The 26,658-nt window shown below is 36.4% G+C and overlaps 4 protein-coding genes and 1 non-coding gene across 7 annotated transcripts; 2 read left to right on the top strand and 3 right to left on the bottom strand.

The window, feature by feature from the left end:
* Window positions 1–3,245: 3,245 nt before the first annotated feature.
* On the bottom strand, window positions 3,246–4,442 carry LOC110705314 (mitogen-activated protein kinase kinase kinase 1-like). Its single transcript, XM_021883149.1, has one exon. The coding sequence runs from the start codon at window positions 4,207–4,209 to the stop codon at window positions 3,484–3,486; it is 726 nt and encodes a 241-aa protein (XP_021738841.1). The 5' UTR covers window positions 4,210–4,442; the 3' UTR covers window positions 3,246–3,483.
* Window positions 4,443–5,178: 736 nt separating this feature from the next.
* Window positions 5,179–9,679, top strand: LOC110705563 (peptidyl-tRNA hydrolase 2, mitochondrial-like). Of its 3 annotated transcripts, XM_021883455.1 has the most exons (8): window positions 5,184–5,490; window positions 5,575–5,769; window positions 6,513–6,573; window positions 6,667–6,703; window positions 7,208–7,285; window positions 7,361–7,433; window positions 8,828–8,867; window positions 9,266–9,457. In XM_021883455.1, the coding sequence occupies exons 1-8, from the start codon at window positions 5,464–5,466 to the stop codon at window positions 9,313–9,315; spliced, it is 561 nt and encodes a 186-aa protein (XP_021739147.1). In that variant the 5' UTR covers window positions 5,184–5,463; the 3' UTR covers window positions 9,316–9,457. The 3 variants fall into 3 exon arrangements, with proteins under 3 accessions (XP_021739145.1, XP_021739147.1, XP_021739146.1); XM_021883453.1 differs by lacking the exon at window positions 8,828–8,867 and having other exon boundaries at window positions 5,179–5,490; window positions 9,266–9,679; XM_021883454.1 differs by lacking the exon at window positions 8,828–8,867 and having other exon boundaries at window positions 5,578–5,769; window positions 9,266–9,679.
* On the bottom strand, window positions 5,258–5,330 carry TRNAE-CUC. Its single transcript has one exon. It is a non-coding gene; the product is annotated as a tRNA-Glu (tRNA).
* Window positions 9,680–10,099: 420 nt separating the features above from the next.
* On the top strand, window positions 10,100–15,100 carry LOC110705562 (3-dehydrosphinganine reductase TSC10A-like). Its single transcript, XM_021883452.1, has 4 exons — window positions 10,100–10,733; window positions 12,206–12,353; window positions 13,364–13,654; window positions 14,600–15,100. The coding sequence occupies exons 1-4, from the start codon at window positions 10,197–10,199 to the stop codon at window positions 14,605–14,607; spliced, it is 984 nt and encodes a 327-aa protein (XP_021739144.1). The 5' UTR covers window positions 10,100–10,196; the 3' UTR covers window positions 14,608–15,100.
* Window positions 15,101–15,225: 125 nt separating this feature from the next.
* On the bottom strand, window positions 15,226–26,296 carry LOC110705561 (probable phosphoribosylformylglycinamidine synthase, chloroplastic/mitochondrial). Its single transcript, XM_021883451.1, has 4 exons — window positions 26,082–26,296; window positions 25,240–25,295; window positions 22,238–25,036; window positions 15,226–17,087 (listed from the first exon to the last, which is right to left on the bottom strand). Exons 2-4 carry the CDS (start codon window positions 25,291–25,293, stop codon window positions 15,708–15,710), a joined length of 4,233 nt encoding a protein of 1,410 aa, XP_021739143.1. The 5' UTR covers window positions 25,294–25,295; window positions 26,082–26,296; the 3' UTR covers window positions 15,226–15,707.
* Between the last annotated feature and the right edge of the window lie 362 nt (window positions 26,297–26,658).

Here is a 26,658-nt window from a genome sequence, read left to right as displayed (position 1 = left end):
GTATAGGTTAATTGATTATAAAAAATCGGAGGAGCATAATATAATAAAATGATTTTGTTCGGTTGTTCTTATAAACATTATGTATATTTGTAAGATTTATACAAAGTATCCTACCAAAATTATTATTCCTATTTTTAATTAAAATAAATTTTAAGTCGGAGGAAAAAAAATTATAATAATATTATGATAATCTTGGATGATGATATATGACAATACCTTAATTTTAAACTATGTTAGTATATTTGTAACTAAAAGATTTATAGTATATAATGTTGAAAAATAATAAAAAAAAAATTAAATTGAGTATGATTGGATTAAATGCGTTGTCAAAATGGAAATAAGTATTATGGTAGGTTATAAAATGGAAGTCATTAAAATTTGGCAAAAAAAATTAAAATAAAAAAGGATAAAAAGGCGGGAAATTTTTTTATAACATCGTGACAAGTGTCACTTTAGGTTCGCTTTTAGTATAGGTTAATTGATTGTAACAAAATTATATTATGAAGGTAGACATTGTAACTAATTTTATGATATATTATATAATAACATTTATTAATTTTATGATAGCAAAAAAATTTAGTCAAATATGACACGTGAATAGTGCAAAAGTCAAATTAAATATAAACATGTATGTTTACGGCTTTAAGTTGATCATTTATACCTCATATTTGTCGGTTTTATTTTCTTAAAAAAAATAGATCAAATTCAAAAATGAAATAATACACATTAGCACACAACTAATAGCACCTTAAACAATGTTTTGAGATAAAAGAACGTATAACATCAATTTTTTTTTTCAACAATTACAAAAACATTAAACACAATTATATAAAAGTACATACTAATAGTTGAAGAAAATTTATATATATTTGAGGTCTAACATGGTAAGATATTCGGAGACTTATTCAAAAATCAATAAATAAAAAAAATACAAGATTTACCCAAACACAAACATACTTCGTAGTAAATTTATTTTTTCACAAATACTCTAAATTATGAAGTGAATAAGGCGATAAAAGAGTTTCAACATAACTCATAGTGTAAATGGCAGTATGTTTCGTTTTAACTTCTTGCATATTATCACTAGCAACCCGATTTGGATCAACAATTACACGCTTTTCTCCTCCAACAAATATTTTTCCATGATATGTAAATCCAATTACCCAAGGATATGGACGGGGTGTTTCTTCACCCAAAGAAATCATATACAACTTTTTCCATGAACTCGAATTCGTCCGTTCAATCAAGTTCCATATCTCCAAAACCCACTTATCCTTCCTACAATGTTGAAATACCCGACCGGAACACAAAATACTTTCTTGTGTGACACCAAGTGCAACATCAATGATACGATAAACCTTGTTGTTTTACGTGGCGTACACTTGATAATGTGTGATTGACCAAATCAAATTTAAATATCGTATAGAGACCAACAGCATAATGTAACACTCCGTCGTTAAGGACTAATCTAGTTCCAAGACTCCTACAAGGTATAGTCTCATATTCGATAATAAATCGATTAGAATACATTAATTCCCTCCATGAACTATCCTTCATCGAATACAAATAACTCCGTTTTCTCTTCAAGTGAAAGATAACAACATCGTCCAACAAATAGACAAAACCGAACCAATATCTTTTTTGACGACACGAAACTGGTGTGATAGGCGGATCATCTACGCGAGCAGGAGGCAGTGGAATAGGCCTGCATTCCCGCGTAATCGGGTTCCAAACAATGAGTTGTTCTAGCAAATTAGGTGTAGTAACATGGATACAAACAACCCAATTATAAGATCCAGCACAATAGTAGTAAACTCCTGTTTTTGAATCAGGAAATGGATGAGTTAAAAGAGTGGTGTTTATTTCTAATTTGTTTAAATCTTCGGATTTTAATGAAGAGATACAATTCTTGGATTGAAAGATTAGTGTTTGAGGGTTAACAAAGTTTGAGAATTGAATAAGAAAATTTGCAAATTTAGGGCAAGAGATTTGGAAATACCAGGTTTTGGAGAGTAGTTTCTTTTTTGCTAGTGATTTTAGAGGAAGTAAGAGTAAGATGTGTAAGGTTATATCATAGTAAAAACAGCAAATATCATCTGGAATTATGCGATGTTTCTCAGCAAATTCGAGTTTCTCCATCTTTGGTACGGTTGTTGGAGTAGAACTTTAGGGTTTTTTCAATACTAAAACTTTAGTTGAGGCTTACTAATTTATCATATTGATTTGAAAAGCATGCATATCTAGCAAAAAATTGAATTCTAATGAAAAAAAAGCCCAAAACATTTCTAGCCCATCTATTTGTAGATTTACAAATTCTATGGCTTGCCACGGTGTCGCCAACCATCATGAGGTTACTTCCTTAGTATAGTTATTCGTTCTGTATTATAGGGGTTACTTGATTAGTGTTATAGGGGTTATTTAGTCAATATTACAAGGATTACTCGGTCATGTTATAACAATTCTTTGTTTTTTTACAAGCGGCTATATGGTGTATCCAGTTACACACAAGACTACTGTTGTAGCTTTAAAGTATGAGACGTTGGATGGAGTTTCTAGGATTTATAGGTCCTTGGCATGGATTATATTGGTTGCTATTGATGATATGGTCAAAATAAAATTGGAGTCGTATTAGGTCGGAGTTAGAGGCTGGAAATTTTGGTCGCATCGCAGTTAAAGGCTGATTAAAAATCCAACATGTTGTAAGGCGGGAGTTGAATTTTGCATATATATACTTGTATATTTTAATTAAAACTGAAGAGTAAAAATGAATCATGATTTATTTAAGTTAATAAAAGTCAAATGCAACCAAAAGGAAAAAACAAAACTAATACGAAGTAGTAGTAGTGTTTTTAAAGGTCCAAACTTTGAAGGAAGTTTTAATCATGGAAAATAGCCAGCAATTAAGCAAATCAGAGATTGAAATCTCACGGTATTTTTTTCAATTTTCACTTTTAATTTTAGCATTTTATAATTTAATCTGATTAGCTAATTTGTTAAAGATTCGTCTGAATTTAATGAATTTTGATTTCAATTTCAAGCTCTATAATTCAATCTGATTAGCTTATTAAGGATTTACTTTTATAATAGGCTAAGCAATTAAGGATTTAATGCAAGAGTGATAACCAACCAGACAACAATGAAACTCCTCTGTTCTACCATGAGGTAAATAGGGTCCTAAACATGATTAGTTGATTGCCTATATTGAAATCAATGAAATGCACTTCTGATTAAGGATAATTATAGCATTAACAGTCAAATCTTCTACTGTAATATCATTCAAGAGTAAAGGCTAAATACTACTGCGTACTTTTGTAGCATGAACGAACCCAAGTGTTTCTAAAACAAACAACCAACCTAAATATTTTCAGTAATAAACTACGCAGTAGAAAAGAATGAAGATATCTAACAGTAAACTTCTTTGTACAACTTATAATGCAGGACTGCATCAACAATCATGAAACTTTCAAGGGGTGATTATATTCACTATTCGCGACAAGCAGTACTTCTTGCACTTTCAGGAGTCAGATGATCATTTTCACCAATATAAGCAGCCAAATTTAAATACTTCTCTTGATCCGCCCTATCTTTCCATCTTGATCTACAAATCACACAACTTACTGATCTTCTTCTCTGAGTCCTTTTCCATGTCATTAAGCACTCTTCATGCAAGAAGTTACGACAAGTTGCACAAGCCACCAACTTTTCCCCTGAGTTTCCCATCTCTTCAAGGCAGATAGGACACATAGCACCCTCTTCGACAACATTGTGTTGGGCTCGGGCAGCCCCACCACCATCCCTCTGGAGGAATGCTCGATGGAATCTCTCACGAAGGGTTGGGCCTGCAAGGGAATCACTTGAGGTTGGGTTAGCCAAGAGACGAGTCACCTGACTAGACCTTAGAGTCCGTCTCCTTAGAAAAGGATCATCTAAGGAGACTCCTAGGACCCTGATAAGCACAAATAAAATGTGTTTACAAGGGGTTGTACGATCAGGACACGTGCAAGCAAGAGTTGTTGATACGTTGACAATGTACACATTTCCGGTGGCACCAAGGATGTAGAAATTTGGGTCCGACCTATAAAGGAGGAGCAGGCGATGCCCTAGAGCCCTTAAGACTCTATCTGCAAAACCCTGTGAGGGATGGAATCGTGGGGTGGACCGCCTTTCTTGGTGATTGTCAGGTTGTCGTGGAGGCTGACTTGGCTCCATGGGTAGGGCAATTTCAAGAAGATTGCCTTACCTATAGAGATATGCAAATGAAGCAAAAGAATATAAAGGGGGTTTTTGAAGACTTATTATGTATTGTTGTGAAATAAAGAGATACTTTGGATAGTTTGGGAGAGCATGTGGTTGGAATTACTTAAGGGTAAGGTAATGGATAAAGTGCAAAATAGTAATACTATGAAGTATGAACAAGTAATAAGGTTGGGAAATTCTGAACTTTGTCTCGTGTGTTAATGAAGTTATTAACCTTACGGCACGTTTAACTTCCCTAAACCCCTTTGCATAAGAAGTTCATTCCCAATTAAATCTAGTAGTAGAGTTTTGAACAAGATTTTAAGGAAACTTCTATGATTCCATTTGTATTTGTTTAATATTTGAATTTAAACCAAGAAATGATCACATCAGAATATAGGTTTTTTTTTTAATATACGAACAAGTTTAATAAACCGAAAAATTAGCAACTTTTAATTAATTCAATTCAAGAGTTGTCAGTACTCAGTTGCAATATGAATATTTCCTTCATTCAATTCAATTTTCATTATGTCAAAAATCCATCATAAATTAAGAATATGACATGATTTCTCATTGATAACGTTGTCATATATGAGTAATTAATTATATTCATCTTGTTAAGTGATTAACTTCATTACTTGTATTTTTATTTTAGTTTTTAAATACCTCATCACTTATGCCATAACTTCTACGGAGTACCATCATCCTTACATGCATCCCAATACAATAATTTCCCGACCCTAAAAATACAATAAAGACTAATCATATAAAAATAAAAATAATAACAAAAATCGAAAATGTATATGATTATTAATCCTGTGATCTAGCACGAGTATGCTATATTTCAAATCAATTACAGATACTCTAAAAAAAATCGAAAATGTATATGATTATTAATCCCGTGATTTAGCACAAGTATGCTCTAGTTCAAATCAATTACAGATACTCTAAAAGTTGAATAGAGCCTCCAAAAGGCAATCCCGTTACATTTTATTCCCAAAAAAAATAAACAAAACAAAAATTCCGTTGCCGGGACTTGAACCCGGGTCTCTCGGGTGAGAGCCGAGTATCCTAACCAACTAGACTACAACGGATTCGTTGGCAGTATATTCTTAACTAATAAATATATATTTTTAAAAACAATGGCTCGCTAAATTTCAGTTTTTTATCACTTAATCTTCCTCACTCACACTCCGGAATTGAAACCTGCAAAACCAAATTGTGAATATGAACTTTTCAATTCCTCTTGGAAAAGTAAGAAATTCTCAATTTTTACCTTAATTATTTTATTCTATGATTAAAAATATTTTTACTAACAAATTGAGTAATTAATGGCAGCAGCAACCTGACAGAGAGGAGAAAGAAGGGGTAGGTGTGAGTTTCAGGCCAGAAAACTTCATCCCAGGTGTTGTTATTGGTTTCATTTTTGGGTTTCTTCTTGATTTAGCTAAACCCTCCAAAAACCCACCTAAATCTTTTCACCAAACCAAGAATTCCTTAACTTCTGCCAACCCAGATGAAGAATTTAAGATGGTACTTTCCAGAATACTTTAATTTCTTGTTAAAATGAAATTGTGAATTGTGATTGCTATGTTATATCCTAGTTTCAAGTTGTAGAGGTATTTCAGTATTCGGGTTAGGTTCGGGTTGGGTTATCGTGTCAGGTCGATTTTTGCCGGCTCTGATAATGTGATATGATGAAATGTTGGTTTGTGTTATCAATTTATCATATAGCATGCCTTTTTGGGTCCTTTATTTTTGTTTACTAATATTGAAGTTTTTCTATTTAGCCCTTTTAGTGGTTAAATTTGTGATTGAAGAGAATTTGGGCAAGTTTAGCAGAATGGATAATGCTTGATGTGTACAGTATACTTGAATAGGGGTTTAAAGGTTGTTAATTTTAACAAGAAATTAAAGTATTCTGGAAAGGAAATGAAAGTACATTAGAAAGTTAAACAACACAGTCTATCAAACTTTCCAGAATTTAAGATGGTACTTTCCAGAATACTTTAATTTCTTGTTAAAATGAAAGTACATTTTTTGATATGTGATCCTTCATGGTATTGTTATAGAAATATTTTCTGCTTCGGTTGATTTGATAAAGATTTCTTGTAGGAGGGTAATCTACTAATCACTAGGCTATACATTTTCCTTGATATCCTGGCATTTTACATTTAATATGTTTAAGAGGCCATGAAACAGCTAGTATGGGTGCTATATCATGTTCGTTTTGTAATATGTGTATGTTAATTTTATGTTGAGGATGTTGATTACAGGTTTTGGTGGTTAGACAAGATCTAAAAATGGGACATGGAAAGATTGCAGCTCAATGTGCTCGTAAGATTAAATCTTTTTAATTGTAACTGGAGATCAGCCTACTTTCTTCCTTTTTTGCCTTTGTCGTCTCCTGATAAGATTCTGTAATTTCAGATGCTGCCACAGGCATGTATGCTGATCTGATGCAAAGGTACTGTCCGCTATCTCAAATTCTCAGCTGACTAATATCCTTCTTCAGCAGAAAGTTTGATAGACTGTGTTGTTTAACTTTCTAATGTACTTTCATTTCCTTTTCGGCCTAATTCCCCTGTCCTGTTATCATCTCCTATATAAAATCAATTGCACGTGTTATCCGAATGTTACCTTTTCTTTTAAACCTAATTCACTGCAAACCGAAGAGAATTAAGTGTATCTTGAGCTGCAATAGTTTTTTCACATCTTATAAGAGTAACTTGACATATGTTATTTTCTATTAAATTTGTGAGCTGCATTTGTTTAGCCTCTCAGAGCAATATGTATGACTATTTACATAATATGAAATTGTGAATTTAATTTGGTGTACTTTGTACTTCGGACTGCTTGTTGCAAGACTATTGATCAGGAAGATGTAAGCAATGCTTTGATGCTATAGTGTGGTTCTTTAAGCTTTGATGCTATTATTCTCAAAAGTGGGCACTAACTATATATATTGTAGTCAGCGTTCCCTATTGAGGCAGTGGGAGCAATGTGGGCAGGCTAAAATAGTAGTGACATGCAAAAATCAAAAAGAAATGTAAGTATTTGCTGTTATTCTTTGTCAGGCTTTCATTGTCTCAGCAGCATTTACAAATTTTGTATCTTTATTTAGGAATAAGTTGCAGCAAGATGCTGAGAACATTGGCCTTCCAACTTTTGTTGTTGCAGATGCCGGGCGCACACAGGTATGCCTCTTCTGTAAACATTATAGGCTACTATGAATATTCTTAATGTTATAGTTCTTTCGTTAGTTATGTTTTTGTAATCCATTCAGTTATAATATTGCTTGAAGAAACAGTTCCCAGTATTTGGTCCTCCTTGTCCTCTTCTTATCACTTATTTCCTATTGTAATATTTATTGACGCGAGGAGCTTAGCTTGATTATATACTTCAACCTTTCTTACGACTTCCTCTTCGTTCCTTTTTTTTTTTTTTTTGCCAATCTATCCTTATGCCACTTTGTGGCTTCAGCTGTCAATTTTCTGGACTGATTTTCTGATGACTTACGATATTTAGTTATTTACGGTGAAGGCTTCTTTAGTAGTAGAAGCATGTAAGTAGTTGCATCACTAGAATTTACAGTAATTGCAGCATTCTGAGTTGAAAACAGGAAAGGCATTAATTTGATTAAGTTGCAGTGGCTTTTCACATGGATTTTAAGGAGAAAATTAGGTATTCATGAAGAGATAGAAATTAGGCAACAAGAATCCAATATAGAGGGTACTCATAAAGTTTATCACCATTTTAGTATTGCTGTAAACATAAAAAAAAAAAATTAATTTCTAAAGGGTTTGACTTTTAGCTTAAATGTAATGAAACTCAAATGGTGATGAACTTTTCGTATAGAGAGATGATTTTTAGGATTCCTCTCCCAAGCTCTTTCATTATTAATGGCCTTTCCAGTCTAAACCTTCATCTTTTTATAACCTTTTTCATTTCTGTTGCAATCCAAGGTAGATGCCCACTCTACAATTGATATATGTAGTCTAAGTTACTGAAATCCGAGGGACCATTATATAAGCCTATCTCCTCATTATCTTGGAACTGGATAAGTTGCCTGTCATGTTGCTCAGTTTGGCTGACAAATGTGACATTTCATACCTGAAGCTTGCTAAATTTGAGAAAGGTAGCACTCCTTTTTTCTTTTTTCTTTTTTTGTCCTTGTTAAAATTGAAGGCGTCATTAACAAAATCAGTCTTTTAGAATAGTAGTAGATGTACATCCAATTCATCGATTTTCCTGTTCATAGTAACCTATTCTTGATGCTTCCCTGGTTCTGAAGTTCTGAACTAATGTCACTAGTTCACTACATTAAAGAGGGTGGTGGGGGGGATCCATAGAGAAGATAAGAGAGAAGGGAAAGGTAATAGAGTGTAGTTTCCTGTGATAGATTACTCAGCACATATATTATGAAGGTATCTTCATTTTGTGAGGAATATCGGAGTCTCCTGTTCTTTTCATCTTCTCTGGATTTTTTCTTTGAGCAGATAATGTCATTTTGACTTCCTCTAAGACAATAGCTAAGAGTTAGAATGATAGATTCACGCGTCACTAAAATTTTGATTACTTTTTGCTGAAGGTTGCAGCTGGTTCAAAAACAGTACTTGCAATTGGACCTGGTATGTTTGATATGCTCTAATTTTGAGTTTTTGACTGCTTTTCTTGAAAGCTATTTCATTCGCACAATAAGTGTGGCTGCTATCTGTGCATATCTGCACTTCATTAATTAGCGAATAGAGAAATTCTTCATAAACTACTTTAACATTAAACCACGGTTTCTTGGCAATAGTACCTGAGTGCTTGATTTACATTAAACTCAAATTAAACACACAGAAGCTAGGCCAAATGTTCTGATGTTTATCTTTTCTAGTTTGCCCCTTTATTAAACATCCAAGAATACTATCTCTGTAAAATGCACTGCAGTTGGAATTGCAAAAATATTTCAGGATGGAAGGAGCTTTCAGTTGAAAATTTTGGACTTTAGACTTACAGGACCTTTATTTGTATCCATTTGCAGGACGAAAAGATTCCGTGGATTCTGTCACGGGGAAACAAAGACTTCTTTGACAGTTTAGCATGCCAAAAGCTCTACTGCTTAGGTTTCAATCAAGAGGCTGTTCCTTTCCTTCAGATAAACAAGGAATCTATCAGAGTTTTATCTCGAGTATGAGCTTTTCTCGGCAAAAGCTTCTGCATGTCACGATTCCGATAAGTTTGCTTCCATTAGTTTTAATTGTAGATTAGATAGAAGCCAATATTAAGCGTAGGAGGAGAGTTTTTCTTTTGGTGAATATTCTGTGGCAACTCAATTTTTTTCCTTCTCATTCTAATTGTAGTCGATTAAGGCGTTACAACCTTTTTAGTTTTTACAATGTAATTGATTTCATGCTTAAAACAATAATCAAAAGCAGTATTCAACTTGAATTGAACACTTTATTCTGTTGATTTGGAAGTGCAGAATATTTCATTTTACTTGATCTTTATGTTCAGTTCTACAAAACATGATGCAATAACAAACAAAGTATGATATCCATTGCACAAAAAAAATCCAAGTTTATGTCAAGGGGTAAAATTGGTATATCCATTTTATCCCTTGGGATGAACTAGCAATTTTACCCATTTTGCCCAAAAATAGGAAATTTGATCCTACCGGCCCTAATTATAGACATTCTTCTTTAAATGGTCTCAATTACTGATTAACTCATGTCAATCTTAATTCTAGGGGAATCCCCACCTCATTGATTATTTAGAGGTCCGTTTTACTACATCTAACGAAAACTTGACACGTGGCACTATCAACCAGTCAGATCGGTTAACGTAAAAGACCCCTTAAAGTTATGAGTTTAGGACCGCATTGAGTTAATCGATACCAATTTTCAAAACAAGAGATACTCCACACTTGTATAGAATTTCCATAAGCAGTCAAACACACTATCAGCTTTCCAACAATGGCGGATCAAACAACAATCCTCCTCTCTCTCCTCTTCCTCCTCCCATTCTCTCTCCTCCTCATCCTCTACCTCATCGTCCGCCCTCGCTCAATCACAATCCCAATCAAAAACCGCCACGTCTTCATCACCGGCGGATCAAGCGGCATCGGCTTATCCCTAGCTCACCACTTCGCATCCGACGGCGCACGCGTCTCCATCTTAGCGCGCGACCACCGTAAGCTCGAAGCTGCGAAGGAGGCGATCCAGCGCTCCACCGGCGTTGACGTCACCATCTTCAGTGCTGACGTCAGGGATTTCGATGCCGTCAAGAAGGCGGTTGAAGATGCTGGGCCCATTGATGTTTTGGTTTGTAATCAAGGGGTTTTTTATCCTCAGGAGTTGGAATTTCAGAGTTTGGATGAAATTAAGTTTATGTTTGATGTTAATGTAATTGGGACTTTTCATTTGATTAAAGCTGCTTTGCCATTGATGAAGAAAGATCGTAAGTCTCGTGGTCCGGCTTCGATTGCTATCATATCGTCCCAAGCTGGTCAGGTTAGATTATCTTTTCGGGTCGACTTTATATAGGCATTAAATATATTTTCTAAAATGGTACGAGTTCCAATTAGTATATGTTTCGACTTTAGGAGTTTATGAGAAAAGCATGTGTCGATTGGTGATATGTTTCTTTTATTTGATGTTGTTTGTTGGGTGTAATTGCAAGATAATTGAAGTTGATAGACTGATAGTGAGAGTGACTGATACCTCAAGTGGTTAGAGTTTCCCTCCGGTTTCAGGAAATCCTGGGATCGATTCTCACCCCCGCCCTTTAGCTCTCTAAACACCAAAAAAAAATAGTGTGGTGTAGTGTAGTTCAGCTTTGGTAAAATGTGGGTTTGATACTTGCCCCTAGATTTTCAATGAAAAATCAGTTTGGAAAAGGGTAATGATGTAGATGGAATTTGATACTTGCCCCTAGACTTAACTGACTAAGCTAGATGGTATCATGTAATCACTGCATACAAAATGATGTATATAAGTACATAAGAAATTAACAATTGACATTGATTGTTAATTTTCATGGTTATACTCGCACATTATTGATTTTATTTACTTATACTGAATTTCGTTGAACCTTATTGTTGGTCAAGTCTTTGGGATTTGAAGCTCTGCAAAGCAATCTATTAGTGGTGCTGTTAATGTTGAACTTTGTCCAGGTGCATAGTGTAATCATTTAACCAGCTGTTTAAGACTTTGAAGTAATTTTGTAAGCCTTATCTGTATGTAACACCAGTAATTGACTAATGAAGTTGTTTTTTTTTTTAGATAAGTGGAAAAAAGCTAGTATATAGATTTAGAAAACTATGTTAGATTGTTAGGGTAGAACGGGATGTATTAGCTACAACATGAACCTTCCTAACTTCAGCTCTATCCACTTTTAGCACATCATACCATGGGAAGGTCTTGCCAATGTGTTTGACCTCCTCCACTGGTGCAAGCAGACATCTTTGTTCGCATTCCCCTGAAACATCATTCCTAACCTGCTTACAATTTTAAACCTAGGCATAGCTTCAGCAGGATGAGCAGATTGAGCAAGGCAATATTTGACCCCTTTCTTGTTTTGACTCTCATCTGATTGACAGACCCAACTAATTCCTTCTGAATACATTAGACAATGTTAGCTTGGCACAATCCATCTTCTTTTTTTTTTTGAAAATAGTATTATCATGGAAGTGGAACATTGACTAATATTAGCTTTAAAGAAACTAGGTAGCTGGGTAAGATTATCTTCCAGCGGATGCAAGAAAATTAGGTTCTGACTTCTGAGTAGTAGCAGCATGAACACTCTGGTGTAAGAGCATAGCCTTTGATAGTTATACTTCATTTTTAAGGCTTGATAACATACTCATGTTGCTTTTGCTTTGTTTCTAGGTCAATTATATTCTTGCATTTTGGTTGTGACATATCAGAGTTCATCATAATGGCTCATGCTTTGTTTGATAATTTGTTATTATTTTTTCATCTAGGTGGGTATTTATGGTTACACGGCTTACTCTGCTAGTAAATTTGCACTCCGGGGTCTGGCAGAAGCACTGCAGCATGAAGTGATTGCAGATGATATACATGTGTCACTGATATTTCCTCCAGACACTGACACTCCTGGTTTGGAAGAAGGTATGATTAGATAGAGTTTTATTTTCTGCTTTAATTTTTCAGATATTTTGCTGAAATTGATTTAGGTGCAGTTCTTCTCTTGTCTTAGAAATTAAGGTTTACAGAAGTTTGTTATTAATAACTAAAACAGTCTATCCAATAATCCTCTTGTAATTTTGTTATCTTGAGAATATCTTGTTGTCATGATTCATTATCACCATGTTTCTTTGCATCACGGACTCACATCAAGTAGTGTTGTATATTCTTTGTTATTTTATTTTCGTAAAACGGTAGCCACATCTGACTTTGTTGTCACGTGTGTGTGAGCGCATCTCTACCTCTAAAGATTAATTTTCAATTTATATTTTAATGTACAGTTTCTTTCCATCTTGTTATCTGTTTCATTTCCAATCCTTCCAAATTATGGTGCAGTGCTTGCAAAATAGTTAGATTATGCTTCTTCATCCTTGGACCTAGTTTCTTGCATATATGCATTTTGGTCAGCCTCACTTTAAATGCTTCTCTTTCCAAGATAATAATGTGCAATTTGGTGACCTTTCTTTTTCCTTTAACATAAGTAATGCCTGGACATGATGTTAAAAGATATTTCTTCTGTGTCCAACTCCAAGATGGCATCATATCTTGGGCATTTCTTCTATAGTTTTATACTTTTAGCTATTCACTAAGGCCAGTAAGTGTTTTGACTTTTGTTGAAAATTTTGGTTTCCTGTAAACTTTGGATCCCTAGCATCCCTAGAAACTACTTTGGAGTTGGGTTTCATATGCTGTGCAATCACTTGGTGGTGATTTTTCATTAGGCTTGTAAAATCCAAAGTATAAGACTGTGTCATGTGCTTATATAATCCCACATTCTTTAATTGCCAAAAAAAAAAAAAAAAAAAAAAACATTCAAGAATTGATTTGGTAATAAGGCCTTTCATGTCTAAAACATACTATGGTTCCATTATTGGACAAATTGACAACTGTATGTCTAACAACTCACCTTCCTTGCACCTCAAATTCTGTTGCAGAAAACAGAAGGAAGCCTGAGCTGACAAGCATAATAGCAGGTTCTTCAGGAATGATGAAAGCTGATGAAGTTGCAAAGAAAACTATAGATGGCATTAAAAAAGGCAGTTTCATTATCCCTTGCAACATTGAGGGTGAATTATTGTCTATAGCTACTGCTGGTCTGTCTCCACAGAGATCATATTTGATGGCATTTCTAGAAGTTATTGCTGCTAGTCCTGTACGCCTTATTGGTCTGTTTTTTCAATGGAATTGGTATGGAAGCATAGAAAAATGGAACTCCAAAAAAATTAGTAAGTATGCTGTGTTTTATCTTATTCTTAACATATGCCCTTGAATTGGTAGAGTACAAATCATTAAAAAAAAATATGAAATTATATAGTAACCAACATTTATATATATTTTCTGATTCACCTAAATTTTTGGTACTTGAATACTATATCATATCTACGTAGTATTTGATTAGTATGCTTGTGTGTCAAGTTCCACTCTCACAACTTTAGTCCAAATCCAATTTTCTGCTATGGAGCCTTGAGATTTTTATATAGCTATATCATATGGCTCTGAAGAAAACATGTGTTTTCTGGAGTCTATATCTTGTAAGGTCCAACCTTTGCCATACCAAAGGCTTGGCTTAGTTCTGGTCAAAATCAAGGTACCTAGTTTTGGGTATACTGTGAGACTAGGAATAGGAATATGACTAGGACTAGGTCTAGGTCAAGTTCTTTTGGGTTGGGGACTCCTAGCGGCACACTTTGGAAGTATAATTTTGGTACCAAAATACCAAGAAAATCACATTTGTACCAAAAAATTTTGGTACCAATATATGTGGTTTTGTACCAATTTTTTTTGGTGTCAAAATCACATATTTTGTTACCTGTATGAGATTTAACAAATACCACAGTGTGAGGCGCTGTGACTTGCTCCTTTTGGGTCAGCTCAATTTTGCCAAAATAGCTGGACTAGGGGCCCTCCGTGCCTACCAATCAGAACAGGAGGGTAGTAGGTTTAGGTTCTTTTGCGTTTGTCTACTGCAGTTTTATGTATGATGTGTTCTTAGGGGGAATTCTTAATCTTTGCAATTGTATGAAACTGAAAAGTTGGGTAGAATGGAGAACACACGGGCAGAAGTGTGTTGTCACATTGTTCTGCTCACTCATACTCATCATCCTATATAATGCACTGCTTTTGCTACTAATTGTAAACTTGTTTTTTAATCCTATGTTCTCTTGCTTCAGGGACATGAAGTTAGAGATTGATCCATTAGAGCGGATGGAGTCAAGCTCAAGACAAAAAGTTCAAAGCTGAAGTAAATTAATATATTATTCCTTGATGAAGAATTGGTAATGTATTAGAGTTTTGCCATTACCCAAACATCTTGGCATTGTCAGGCTGTACAAATTGTTGCGACTACTTTTCTGGTGTTTTGATTACGCAAGTACTCGAGTAATAGATCCAGTGATTAGCTCCTGGGCATTCATGCTTTAAAAAAATTTAGAGTATGTGAGCTCTGTCCAGAGAGCGTCAGAATATTCATGTTAGGCCAGACTTGTGTGTATGAATTGTATTCTTGTTTCAGGTTTACAGTTCTCTCTCAAAGAATTCAAGCTTGTAGTTGATGTAGCTTATAATGTAGTTTTGTAACGAAAACTTTATCCAGACATGAAGATTAATCGATGATGTTATGGCCTACAACTGCAATTGAAAAGCATGTACTTTGCCAGCATCTCTTTTATTTATCTTTGAATGAAAGTTCAAGCCCATTTTTTCTGACAAATGGTTTCAGTCCTCTGCTTTCCATTGTTCGAGTAAAGCATGTAATAGGCAATTTTTTTTGGTTGTCACTAACTCACTACCTTATATCCGTTCTACATGCTCATAACATCAGAAATGGACCTGACTTCGAAAATCAAGAATGTGTATCTGAATGAACTATATTATGAAGAAATGTGAAACAGACAGTACTCAAAGACTACAATCTCATCTCAGAAAAGTTTTTACAGTCAAAAGTCAAAACATAAACCAGTGTCTAAAATGTCTCACTGAAATTCCTTTGCGAGATCTAAATTAAGGAATTTCATTCCTCTAGGTAAATATTATCTTTGCAAAATTATTTCATAATTTAAGGTAACTCAAATCCAGTGGCAGTTTAATCATCCGAACAAGTCATAAAAAATAATTCCAGCCTAAACTGCATGCTTCAATTCCAACCAACAAAAAGCTCTCATAACTCTCATTGGAGAAAGCAGAAGACTGACACCAATCTTGCCCTGCTATTAACCTCCTGGATGCGAGCTAAATATAGCTGAGAAGCTTGAAACCTATCACAACAGCCAAGATTGTCAATCAAGAACACCACTCCCTGGCATTTTGGAACAAACGCAGCCACGGGCTCGGCCCTTTCTCATTGACATCCCAATGCTTTGGGTACCAAGAATATTGCCACATTAAGAAGCAACGCTCGGGATGAGGCATCATAGCAAGATGCCTTCCATCAGGGGAGCAAATAGCCGCAATCCCAAGAGGTGAACCGTTGAGGTTAAATGGGTAGGTTTCTGTTGGGTTCCCGCTGTCATCACAATACCTTAAGGGGGCTAAATCAGAATCTAGAACACTGTTGAGAACATCAGCATTTGGGAAATAAGCCCTTCCCTCACCATGAGCTGCCCATACACCCAGAGTACTACCTGTCATCCCTTTGAACATTATAGCAGGAGAGTTTCCAATGGTCACACTTGTGAAACGACATTCAAATCGTCCTGATTCATTGTGAATGAACCTAGGTTGTGCAGTGTCACCGCCATTCCCGAGCACACCACCAACTTTGGGGCCTGGGATCCATCCCAGTAAAGCCATGAGCTGGCACCCATTACAAACCCCAAGACTGAAAGTGTCAGACCGATGGTAGAATTCTTGAAATTGATCTAGAAGAGGTTGGTTAAATCTTATTGAAGCTGACCAACCCTTGGCTGAATCAAGAACATCAGCATAACTAAAGCCTCCAACAAATGCAATCCCACGGAAGTCTTTCAAAGATATGGCTCCACTGAGGAGGTCTGACATTGCAACATCCCATGGTTCAAAACCAGCAGCATAGAATGCTGCAGACATTTCTCTATCACCATTGCTACCTTCCTCCCGGAGGATGGCCACCTTTGGTTTCGAGGTTGCTAGCATGTATTTATCATCTGTACAAGCAGGAGTAAAGGACAATGACCAAGAAGGTTCTTGTCGGTGCCTTAAACCTTCTTTCTCCAAATCTACACAGGAGGCCAACCTCTGGAATTTCTCTAGGTTAAAACTGGTTTCCTCCCATATGTCCCTCAGGTAAGCCATATCTTCATTCAAATGATTGACCCCATCAACCTTCAAATCAATAGTTTTCCCCTCGGTGACTTGTCCAATGATCTCCGAAGAGATGCCCGCACTCTTCAGTTTGCCCATTACCGATTTCAATTTATTCTTGTCAACTTCAAGAACCAAACCTAGCTCCTCAGCGAAAAGAGTCTCAAATAGGCTATGGCCTTCAGATTTTAGTTCTAAGGAAAGCCCACAGTTGCCTGCAAATGCCATCTCCAAGATGCTGACAAGTATCCCACCATCACTAATATCATGACCAGCAGAAATGAGATCATCTGCAATAAGCTCTTGAACTGCATTAAATGCTCGCTTGAAGTAGGAGACATCATCAAGATCAGGAGATGCACTACCAATTTGATCAAACGCCTATAAGTAAACAGAGACCAAAACAGGAGATTCAGGAATATAAACAAATGGATCAATTTTTCGTGGCCATATCTAGAGATGCAATCAATTATTCAAAAGATGTGAGACACAAATCACCCAACCATGTTATCAGAACAAAAGAATATGCAAAAACAAAGTGACACAATCCAACTAATTCATTGCATAATACATAGCATCTCTCAAGCATCATGATAACAAATCCAAGTTAATAATAAAAAGGAAAACAAGGGGTCCTCCACACAAAACCAATAAATGGTTCTAATCATATTTTTCCCAATAAAGTTCACCCCCAAGTCAGCAAAAAAAATTATCTTACATTTCTTTGCATCATAAAAATAAACAATAACAAAAAATCAGTTCATATATCATTTTAAAAGGTAAAGTAGAGAGAACAGTGATAGGAGTTCATAGCACATAATAATTTTACATAAATGCTATCCTTTCATAGGTAGCTGTAAATGCACATTACAGCAAATGAGTTATCTTTTCTTTTTTTCTTCCCCTAAAGAAGCAGCAATAGACTACTATCTCTTGTACTCCCTCCGTAACTTTTTACTCGCAACAATTACTATTTTTAGCCGTAACACATTACTTGCAACAAAGAAAATTATTTCCTTTTATGGTATGTTTTTAATGGTGAAATGACTATTTTACCCTTAGTTATTTCTGATTTTTTTTTTTTTAATCCCTAAACACTACTTATCTAACTTATAATCAAATACACTTAACCTAATCTAATCTAACCATTCCCACCAAAAATTACCCACCCCTTTCTGATTTCATTAGAAATCATTCAACTCCCCAACTACCAGAATTGAATGAAGATCAATCAATTCTCCTCGTTGTTGGTGCCCAGACTCTCCTTATTCTGGAGAATTCTCCAGATGAACATTATAAACCCTAGATCTACTCTATTTCCCTCCTTTCTCTCTCATCTTCGTCCTCTGTTCTCTCTCTTCACTATCTTGAATGAAACCCTAGCTCTCTCTCTGTTGTCTCTATTTAATTTTATGTGAAAATGAGTTCCAAAAAAGCAAAGAAAGAGTCCCAAATTCGTCCAAAAAAGGGTGAGGAATCCACTATGTACATCGCTCGCAGGGGATCTAGTGATGAAACCAGTTCGTCGTTGTTCTTCTTCGTTTTCTCGGTACTCTCGAGGCAAAATTGGGGCAAAATTGTATTTTTCCAGCGACGAGGAGGAAGTTCTGGAAGTAGATCCGGTGCAGACTGTCCCTGTTCCAGCGGAGGTGGTTGCTGAACTACCTCCTCCTGCCGTTGAAGTTGTCGGTGCTGAGAAAACCTCGAAGGAAAGCCCAAAAAATGTTGCTCCGGAAACCGTGGAGACGCCTGGTTTCAGGCGATGGCGCGTCTCCACGGGGACAGAAGAGGCCTAGATCTGTCTGGAAGGACGACTACAGTGACTGGGATCCCTGCTACATGGCGTATTTGAGGGACAAGTACCCTCATGACTTCCCCCCAGATCTTTGAGCATGCAGCGTAAATATTACTAAACCCTGATTTTATGAATTTTGCCTAAATATGAGTCCCTTTGACTGAATTTTGGTTGTGAATTTCATTCCGTGTTTGATATCGTTGGATAAAACTGTTGATTTTTGGTTTTTTGTGTAAAAAATAAACAATTGTGGTTGTTTTGTCCTGTAATTATGTTGGGTATGGTTGTTGGTTGTACTTCTGATCTTGACTTGAATTTGTTGATTTCGTATTGCCATTGTTGGTGATTGTGGTTATAAATTGGGGGTGTTGCCTCCTGTGCTTTTACTGGTTGAAATTGTTGGTTTGGGTAAGGGAAATTTGTTGTTGTTGTTTTATAAGTGGGCACTTGACTTGAATTCATTGCCTGCCTGTTGTTTGGTTATATTGTGAGCATGAATTTTGGTTGTGATTCTAAGTTGGGATTGCTTCGATTATTTGTTACTGCCTCTGAGTTGCTTGGCTTGTGTGGTTTTATTTACAACATGGTATATGAATGGGCTGTTGTGGGTTGGTTATTGTTGATATGAGTCTATAGTGATGCAACTTGGAGATGTTTTGATGTATGGTTGATGACCATAACAGTGGTGATTTAGCCTTTGGAATACTCTGGTTTGATGTGTGTTGATGTTGTTGCCTATGAGTCCCCACTGTTTCAGTGAGTCCCTTTCATTGGTCATTTCTGATGATGCATTGAGTCCCTCTACCCACATTGCATCATAGTTGTAGGGTTTTCCAAATGATGAAGGGACTCTTATGACTTGAGCCCATTATTTAAGGGAGCTCCAACATCTTCTAACAGAGGATGTTGTTGCGGTGCCTGTTAATGGTGGCTAATATGGTTAAACCAATCCTATCTGATGGAAAAAAGAGACAATAACCATGCCATACTTTAAACACAGTGTCTACTTGTTAATGCTATAATTTCATTTGCCTAAAAAATGGTAGATTGTACGTAATTCCATTTCAATAATAACTACCTACTAAGACTGCCTACCCACTCTATTTAACAAAATACACCTAACCATTACAAAACAAACAAAAACTTAGTTTTCATGTTAATGGTTATGTGTGGCAGTCTTTGGTCTTCTTACTTGATTGATGTTGAGTTCTTCATTTACAAAAAATTACTTGTTGTCTTGTTCATTTACAAAAAGTTGCATGTTCTTACTTGCTTATGTGAACCTCAATCTGCATCTACTTCCATTTCTTCACTTTCTGGTTGAGGTCCTGTGGTTGGAACAAAAAGGGTGTTGAGATACTGCTACAATTAGTGTCCTGTCTACCTTCAAAATGTCCTCCAAAGTCCCTTGCCTGTCTTGCCTTGCTTTTCCCATGTGTGGTGGATTGAAGTTGTTCCCACCTTGTTTTTCCAACACCTTAATCATGCAAGCCTGTAGTGTGATCCAAGTGTACCTGTTTAGTGTTTGATCAAACAACTCAAATGCCTTCGCCACTTTCTCAATTAGCTCATCAATATTTGTTGGGAATGACTGGTATTGTATGGACTGAATTGCCTTGAACAAACCTAGGTCCAACACATTAAGGTCTGGTGATTCGGCAGGTTGGAAAACAAATTGAATGTTAAACTCATTAGCTTGTGTTGCTGCCAAAAACTCTTCATCTGTTGGTACTTGATGTGGCCTAGCATTACCCCATTGTATGATTATATTCTTTGATAATTGTACTGGCCATTGTGCATGAATTGTTGGGATGATTTTGTCTAAAATCATGTGTCTGATAGCTTCTCTGTTCACATTCTGAATTGCTTTAGTCTCCATTGTGCCTGCTTCTCTGTTTTTGCTTTTCTTTTTTGCCCTCTCATGTTTCACAAAAGGGAACAAACCATACTTCCCTGAGTGTATAAAAGTCCCATCTGCAGCATAAAGTGGTTTGCCCACCATTCCCATGAATATTGCCTTTTAGACTGTTGTGCTCTATATGGGACCTCTTCATTTGGGGTGAGATAGAAAGTCCTTGTCTCTGGGTTTAGGTAGAACCACTTCTCATCAATGTGTATGTGATGTTGCATATCCATAATTGTAGGGTCCCACTAACTTGGAATTGGATGAAAGTGTTGCGGTACCCACTTTAGCCTTGCAACTTTGTGATTTTCTGATAATGCTGGGTGATTACTTGCTGACACTGCCCTAAGTCTGCCCCTTTTCTTCAACCTGTGTATCACCATATGATTGACATGTATAGCAGCACCATAGCTTTTGTTTGTGGTTCTCTTGTAAAGTGGCACAGACATAAGCCACTCATCAGAGTATTCAAATGGCTTGGGACCGGTTTTCCCTAACTTTTTGGTTCTGACATCCACTGCTTCTCCCAATTGCATGTGTTTTTTAATTTCTTTTAGCCACCTGCTTGTAGTAGATCTGTGTACATGATAGGTTTCTTTGCCAATGAGGTCAGCATTCCTCTTGGCAGTGTGTCACCTACTATATTAAGCGGAATATCATCAACAATCTGCCTTTTCTCTTCAATGTTTAATTCTCTGCTTTGCCTCACAAATAATTGTTGCTGATTTTGTTACTCTGTATCTGTTTCTGATTCTGCTTCTGCTGATGAGATGTCTTCATTTTATTGCTGGTGAGTTGGCTCTTGAGTTTCTGACCCTGATGAACTGGAATTCTCTTCCATAACCATGTCCAGCTCAATGAGCAGTTGGTTTATGTTGAAAAAATCATTCAACATTTCTGCCATGAGTCCCTTTATTTTATTTATTTTTCAGATTTGATGGTAGGTGAACTTGCCTTTTTTTGGGAGCTTTCAGTGGAGCCTAATTCGTGTACAAATTCACTAATGCTGCTACTACTAACACAGCAATTAGGAATTAGGACTAATTAAAGATTATGGTTTTTGTAATTTTCAAACAATTGGTGTATTTCTGGGTTGTACCCTCTAACTTCTATTTTTGATGAATTCTAATCCCCCCCCCAAAAAAAAACCCTTCTGTGTTTGAATGTATGAGGGTGGTGAATGAAACAGGTACTCCTTTTTATAAGGAGCTTTTGATTGGTAAAATTGTTGCTTTTGCTGCCTTTTGAAATGTTTTTGAATTGGTTTTAAAATTTCAAGATTTTTTAGGGGGAAAATGAAAATTTTGGAGGCTAAGAAATTTGCCTCCAAAAAATACCCCACCCTTTACGAGAATAAGACAGGGAAAAAACAACAAGGCCACATGGCCTCCACTAAAAAAGGGACCACCTTTTTTTCCCTCCCTTTTTTACTCTCCTAATCACATGCACTTTACTTTAATTTACCCCCTTAAAAACTTTTGCCTAGGAGTCCGTTCTTCCCATGTTTGTTGCGAGTAAAAAGTTACGGAGGGAGTATAACAAAAGATATCACAACTGGGTAGCACTATAAGAGAGTTGATGTTCTAAAACTATTCCAAAAATATTGAACTGGTTTGCTAGTCTGATACAGGTTAGCAGCCTCATGCATGGAAAATGAACACCAAATATGTTCTCATCTTATGTAAGAAGAAAGCTACTGAAAAAAATTAAAAAATAAATAAAAATGTAATTGAAGTTATGCACTAGAGTTTCACAGTGTTATATACTCAATCAAGCATCGAGATAGCAAAAAAAAGTAGGCTATGAGCCCTTAAAAGAAGGTAAGAAAGAAACCTGGGCAAGAGCAGAACCCCCTAGGCGGCGCTTTCCCTTGGCTAAATCAACATGAATCAAATTTCCATCTTTGAGCTTTAAATCTGGGGTGACTGTTTTTGTTATATCAGGAGTAGTAACATAAGCACTAATTACTAGATTTCCTGGAGCTTTGACGACCTCACTACCTGCATTTGCAGCCATAGAAAGACTATCCTTTCCCCCATCTATAGCAATGCCAAGTTCAATCATAGCCTCGGAAAGAGCTGTGGCTGCATCGTACATGTCCGCACCTTCCCCCTCAAGCTTGGCTGCATACATCCAATTGCCACTGGCTTTAACATCAGAAAGAGATGTAATTTTTGCCCAGATGAGATTTGTGAGTGCTTCACCCACAGCTAATCTGGCCATCGCTTTAGGATCCAACAAACCCTTAATAGGCTGCTCACCAATAGCACATGCACCCCCGGTGAAGTTGGTGTAACTCTGAGCAATAACTGCGACATCAGCTAGAGTGATTTGCAAGGGTCCCACAGTCTGCTGCTGTGCCACCAGGCCAGTGACACACCTATCTACCTTAGTGGTTAGGAAGCGCTTTGAACACACAGATGGGAGTCTCAACACCCTATTCAAGGAATCCATCACAGTTGTTCCTGGAGCTATATCAAGTGGTTCTTGAGGATGAGCCACACGCTGGAACTCGAAGGTTTTCTGGGGCATATCACCAAGCACTTTTTCAAGCTCGAGATCAACAGCAGGTAAGGGAGGAGGGACACCATCAAGACGGCATTTCTCAATAGCAGCGCTATCAACCAAAACAACACGCCCTTCACCATTGATTGTTCCAATCACAGCCATTGACAACCTCTCTCTATCACAAATTGATTGTAACATGTTACGACTCTCAGCTTTCACCAATATGGCATCTTGCTCTTGATATTCTGCGCCCCATATTTCCAATATTGACATTGTGTGATCACCAACCACTATAGCTCTGATATCAATCTGAGCACCCTTTGGATGTATTATCTCCTTGACAACATTGCAGTTACCACCAGCACCTTGGTCATGGATGCTTATAATAGGGTTTTTGTCACCCATTTCAATACAAGCACGTACAACACGATACAATTTCTGTGACATCTCAGCATCTCCCCGTTGTACAGCATTAAAGTCAAGTTCAGCATCATTCTGGCCACTCACCATACTAGAAGCAGCCCCTCCTCCCATTCCAATGCGATAAGCAGGGCCACCAATCTTTACAACTAACATGCCAATTTCAGGCTCTCCCTTTGTTATATGAGTGTGATCAATTTGCCCTATTCCAGCACTAAACATAATTGGCTTCAACCATTCCCGTCTCTCACCATTTGGAAGCCTCATTCCAAAGGTCCTAGTATACCCCTGAATCAAGGGCTCCCCAAATTTGTTCCCATAATCTGAAGCACCATTACTGGCATCAATAAGAATCCGCAGAGGAGAAGCCAAGTTTGATGGATAGGTAAAAGATACATCTTCCCAGGGAGCATAAGATTCTTCCATATTCAAGTTTCCAACACAATAACCAGCTGTAGCAGCAACAACAAATGAACCTCTTCCTGTTGCATGTGTATCCCTGATCCTGCCACCAGCACCTGTTTCGGCTCCAGGGTAAGGTGCAACAGCACATGGGAAATTGTGGGTCTCAGCAGTAAAAAGAATGTCAAGATCACGTATCTGCACATCTAGTGGGCAGGTTAAACCTGGGAGAAGAGGGCGCAATTGATCTACCAGAAACCCTCTTATTGCACTAGAATTATCCTTGAACCCAATCACTGAATTGTTAGGGTTTGCCTTTAGCGTACTCTTCACTATCTGCATCAGAGTTCTTTCAACTGGTTTCCCATCAATCACTAATTTACCACCAAAAAACCAATGCCTACTGTGTTCACTGTTAGACTGCGCGATATCAAATAATTCAACATTAGTTGGGTTCCGCTTAATATCTTCCTTAAAAAGCCAAGTGTAATATTGAAGATCTTGCTCGTCAAATGCCAAACCCATTTTTGCATTTATTTCTTCGAGGGCCTTCCTACCCTGCTCCATCACTGGCACATACAGAACTTCCTCTGGAACCAAATTGGTCTTGAAGCTTGTAAGTCTTTGAGTATACACACATTCAGTCATTCGATCATGAACCATGGCAGCAAAGTCATTTATCTGCTGCTCCTGTAATGGATTCTTAGAAAATAACATGTACCTCCTGGAACGTTCCAGACGATTTACCTCAGTTAGACTGCATGATCGACAAATAGATACAGCATTAGTAGACCATGCTGTTGTAAAGGATAATCTAGGTCCTACCTCAACAACTACGGCTGTACGACCTTCCCTTACCTCCTTATCAAGAAAGCTCTCGATACCTAAATTTTCAGGTTCATAAGTCTCACCCAGAAGCCACCTAAGTGCCAAAAGTTTTTCACCAGAAAGCTCGGTGTCCAGCCCAATGTTGAAACATTGTTCAGTTCTCAAACCAACTATCTCATTTGATATCTTCGTCTGAACTGTTCTTAGAAGCTCATCAGCTGCACTATCTTGAATCAGTGGAACACGGAAGAAATGGGAAACCTTGTCCACCGATTGCAGTTTTTCTTCACCTAATGCAACACTCACATCTCCTGAAACAATAGCCTTCAGCCTCCCCAATCCTGAACATCTCAATCCAACACCATTGCTGTGCAAACTTGGTAATCGAGTAAAGCATCGACCTAGCCCCTGGCCCAAATGTCTCCGGGCACTAATTGAATTTCGAGACAGAATTAATTTACGCTGTGCATAACCCTGCAAAATGAACCCAGACGAAAATCTGAAGTTGTCAAATTTAATGAAAATTGAGATAGAACAAAACACCCCTATAAGGGACCACCCTAGTTCTAACATATGTTACTCCGAGTCTTGTAATTTACACTTTAAATAGGTATCTTTAATTCACACTACAAGCCGAGCATAAGTAACACAGGCTCTGACAAATAAAAAGTCCATACCTTAAATTCAGAGTTGAGTAATTTGGAACCCATAAAATCAGACCGAGCTGCCATTTCTGTGATACATAAGAAGTGAAGAATCAATCAGTTTCTTTAGCACAAACTAAACAAAACCCAAAATTTTGAACACTCAAAAACTAGACAAAATCTTAGTGTCGTATAGGCGGATGGTACATGAGTTCGGAGTTGTTCCAATAAAAAGACCAAATAAAATTAATTATAACATCTAATACATAAACTCAAAAACAAAATTACAACCAATATCAAGGTAATTAACACTATTGGACGCATAAAAATTATGAATTCACAAAAGCATGCAACAAATTTTTTCTAATTTTGAAAACATTCTAGTATATCATCTCTAAATGAAAAAAAAATAAATAAATAAATTTGTCTCTCAAGAAATGTCTAAACTAATGGTACCATCAACCATCTAATACTTGTAGTTGATTAACCATACTAACAATTACAAATGCTGAAATGCATTATAATTAATTAGAATCTTCATTCACAATTTTATCAATCAACAAACAAATTAACGCAACTAGCAAAAGTAAAAATGTACTCTCAATCAACGCAAATACATTTCATATAATCGTTGAATAAAAACCCCATCAAAATTAGTATGATTAATCAGAAATATAATAACCTATATAAATAAACAGGCCCTTAGAATACAGCAACATGAAATTTAAATTCTTATCAAAAAAAATAACTGGCGCATTGAAGTTATAACAAAAACCATCAATAAACAAAAACATAAATAATACTCGTAAATAAAAAAAAGCTAAAAATTTGAGGAAAAAAATAAATTATTAAGCAAATTAGTGATATAGGCTTACTGGGGAGAATGAATTAAGAGATAAAAGCAAAAGGTGGTGGCGGGGTGCGGCGGTCGACGATTGATGGTGGTGAAGCGCCGGTGCGCCGCCGCGGTGAAGCAGGGTGAGCAGCAACAGGTAGCGTGAAAACGGAGTAGACACACAAGTGTGGGAATATAGGAGTGACTCGAGCTCAGTGTTGGGGTTTTGAGTTTAGTCAAAACTCAAAAATGCTGTAGTTTCAAAAGTTAAGTCAAATATTTATCTTATCAAATTCAAATTGATATCTAAGATTAGATTTAGTAAAAAATTTCAAATTTATACAGTTGTAAAATATACAGGACTCAGATTTAACCTAATGTAACCTTTTTCTAGAACAAGATGAAAATCTATGTCTACATTTTTTTTGGTGGTTTAATGTTGAAACTAGTTTTTAACCCGGGCGATGCCTCGGATAATAATATGTATATTGAAACTAAATTTTAATATGATTAATTTACGTGAAATATAATTACAGATTAGTTAATATTTTAAGCAATTACTGTTTTTTTAATATACATAAAAGCACTTGTATTATTTTTTTTTTTTCAAAAAATTA

This window comes from Chenopodium quinoa, unplaced genomic scaffold (genome assembly GCF_001683475.1).
Source record: "Chenopodium quinoa cultivar QQ74 unplaced genomic scaffold, ASM168347v1, whole genome shotgun sequence".
Lineage (NCBI taxonomy): Eukaryota > Viridiplantae > Streptophyta > Magnoliopsida > Caryophyllales > Amaranthaceae > Chenopodium > Chenopodium quinoa.
This window is presented reverse-complemented; position numbering and strand designations above follow the sequence as displayed.

Coding starts and splice junctions, on each gene's coding strand:
- LOC110705561 (XM_021883451.1), bottom strand. CDS start 25,293: ATGGCAGCTCGGTCTGATTTTATGGGTTCCAAATTACTCAACTCTGAA. Junction 25,037..25,239: donor TACTCAACTCTGAATTTAAG/GTATGGACTTTT, acceptor TTCATTTTGCAG/GGTTATGCACAGCGTAAATT. Junction 17,088..22,237: donor GGGGTTCTGCTCTTGCCCAG/GTTTCTTTCTTA, acceptor GTTTACTTATAG/GCGTTTGATCAAATTGGTAG.
- LOC110705563 (XM_021883453.1), top strand. CDS start 5,464: ATGAACTTTTCAATTCCTCTTGGAAAA. Junction 5,770..6,512: donor CAGATGAAGAATTTAAGATG/GTACTTTCCAGA, acceptor TGTTGATTACAG/GTTTTGGTGGTTAGACAAGA. Junction 6,704..7,207: donor TATGCTGATCTGATGCAAAG/GTACTGTCCGCT, acceptor TATATATTGTAG/TCAGCGTTCCCTATTGAGGC.
- LOC110705314 (XM_021883149.1), bottom strand. CDS start 4,209: ATGGAGCCAAGTCAGCCTCCACGACAACCTGACAATCACCAAGAAAGG.
- LOC110705562 (XM_021883452.1), top strand. CDS start 10,197: ATGGCGGATCAAACAACAATCCTCCTCTCTCTCCTCTTCCTCCTCCCA. Junction 10,734..12,205: donor TATCGTCCCAAGCTGGTCAG/GTTAGATTATCT, acceptor TTTTTCATCTAG/GTGGGTATTTATGGTTACAC. Junction 12,354..13,363: donor CACTCCTGGTTTGGAAGAAG/GTATGATTAGAT, acceptor ATTCTGTTGCAG/AAAACAGAAGGAAGCCTGAG.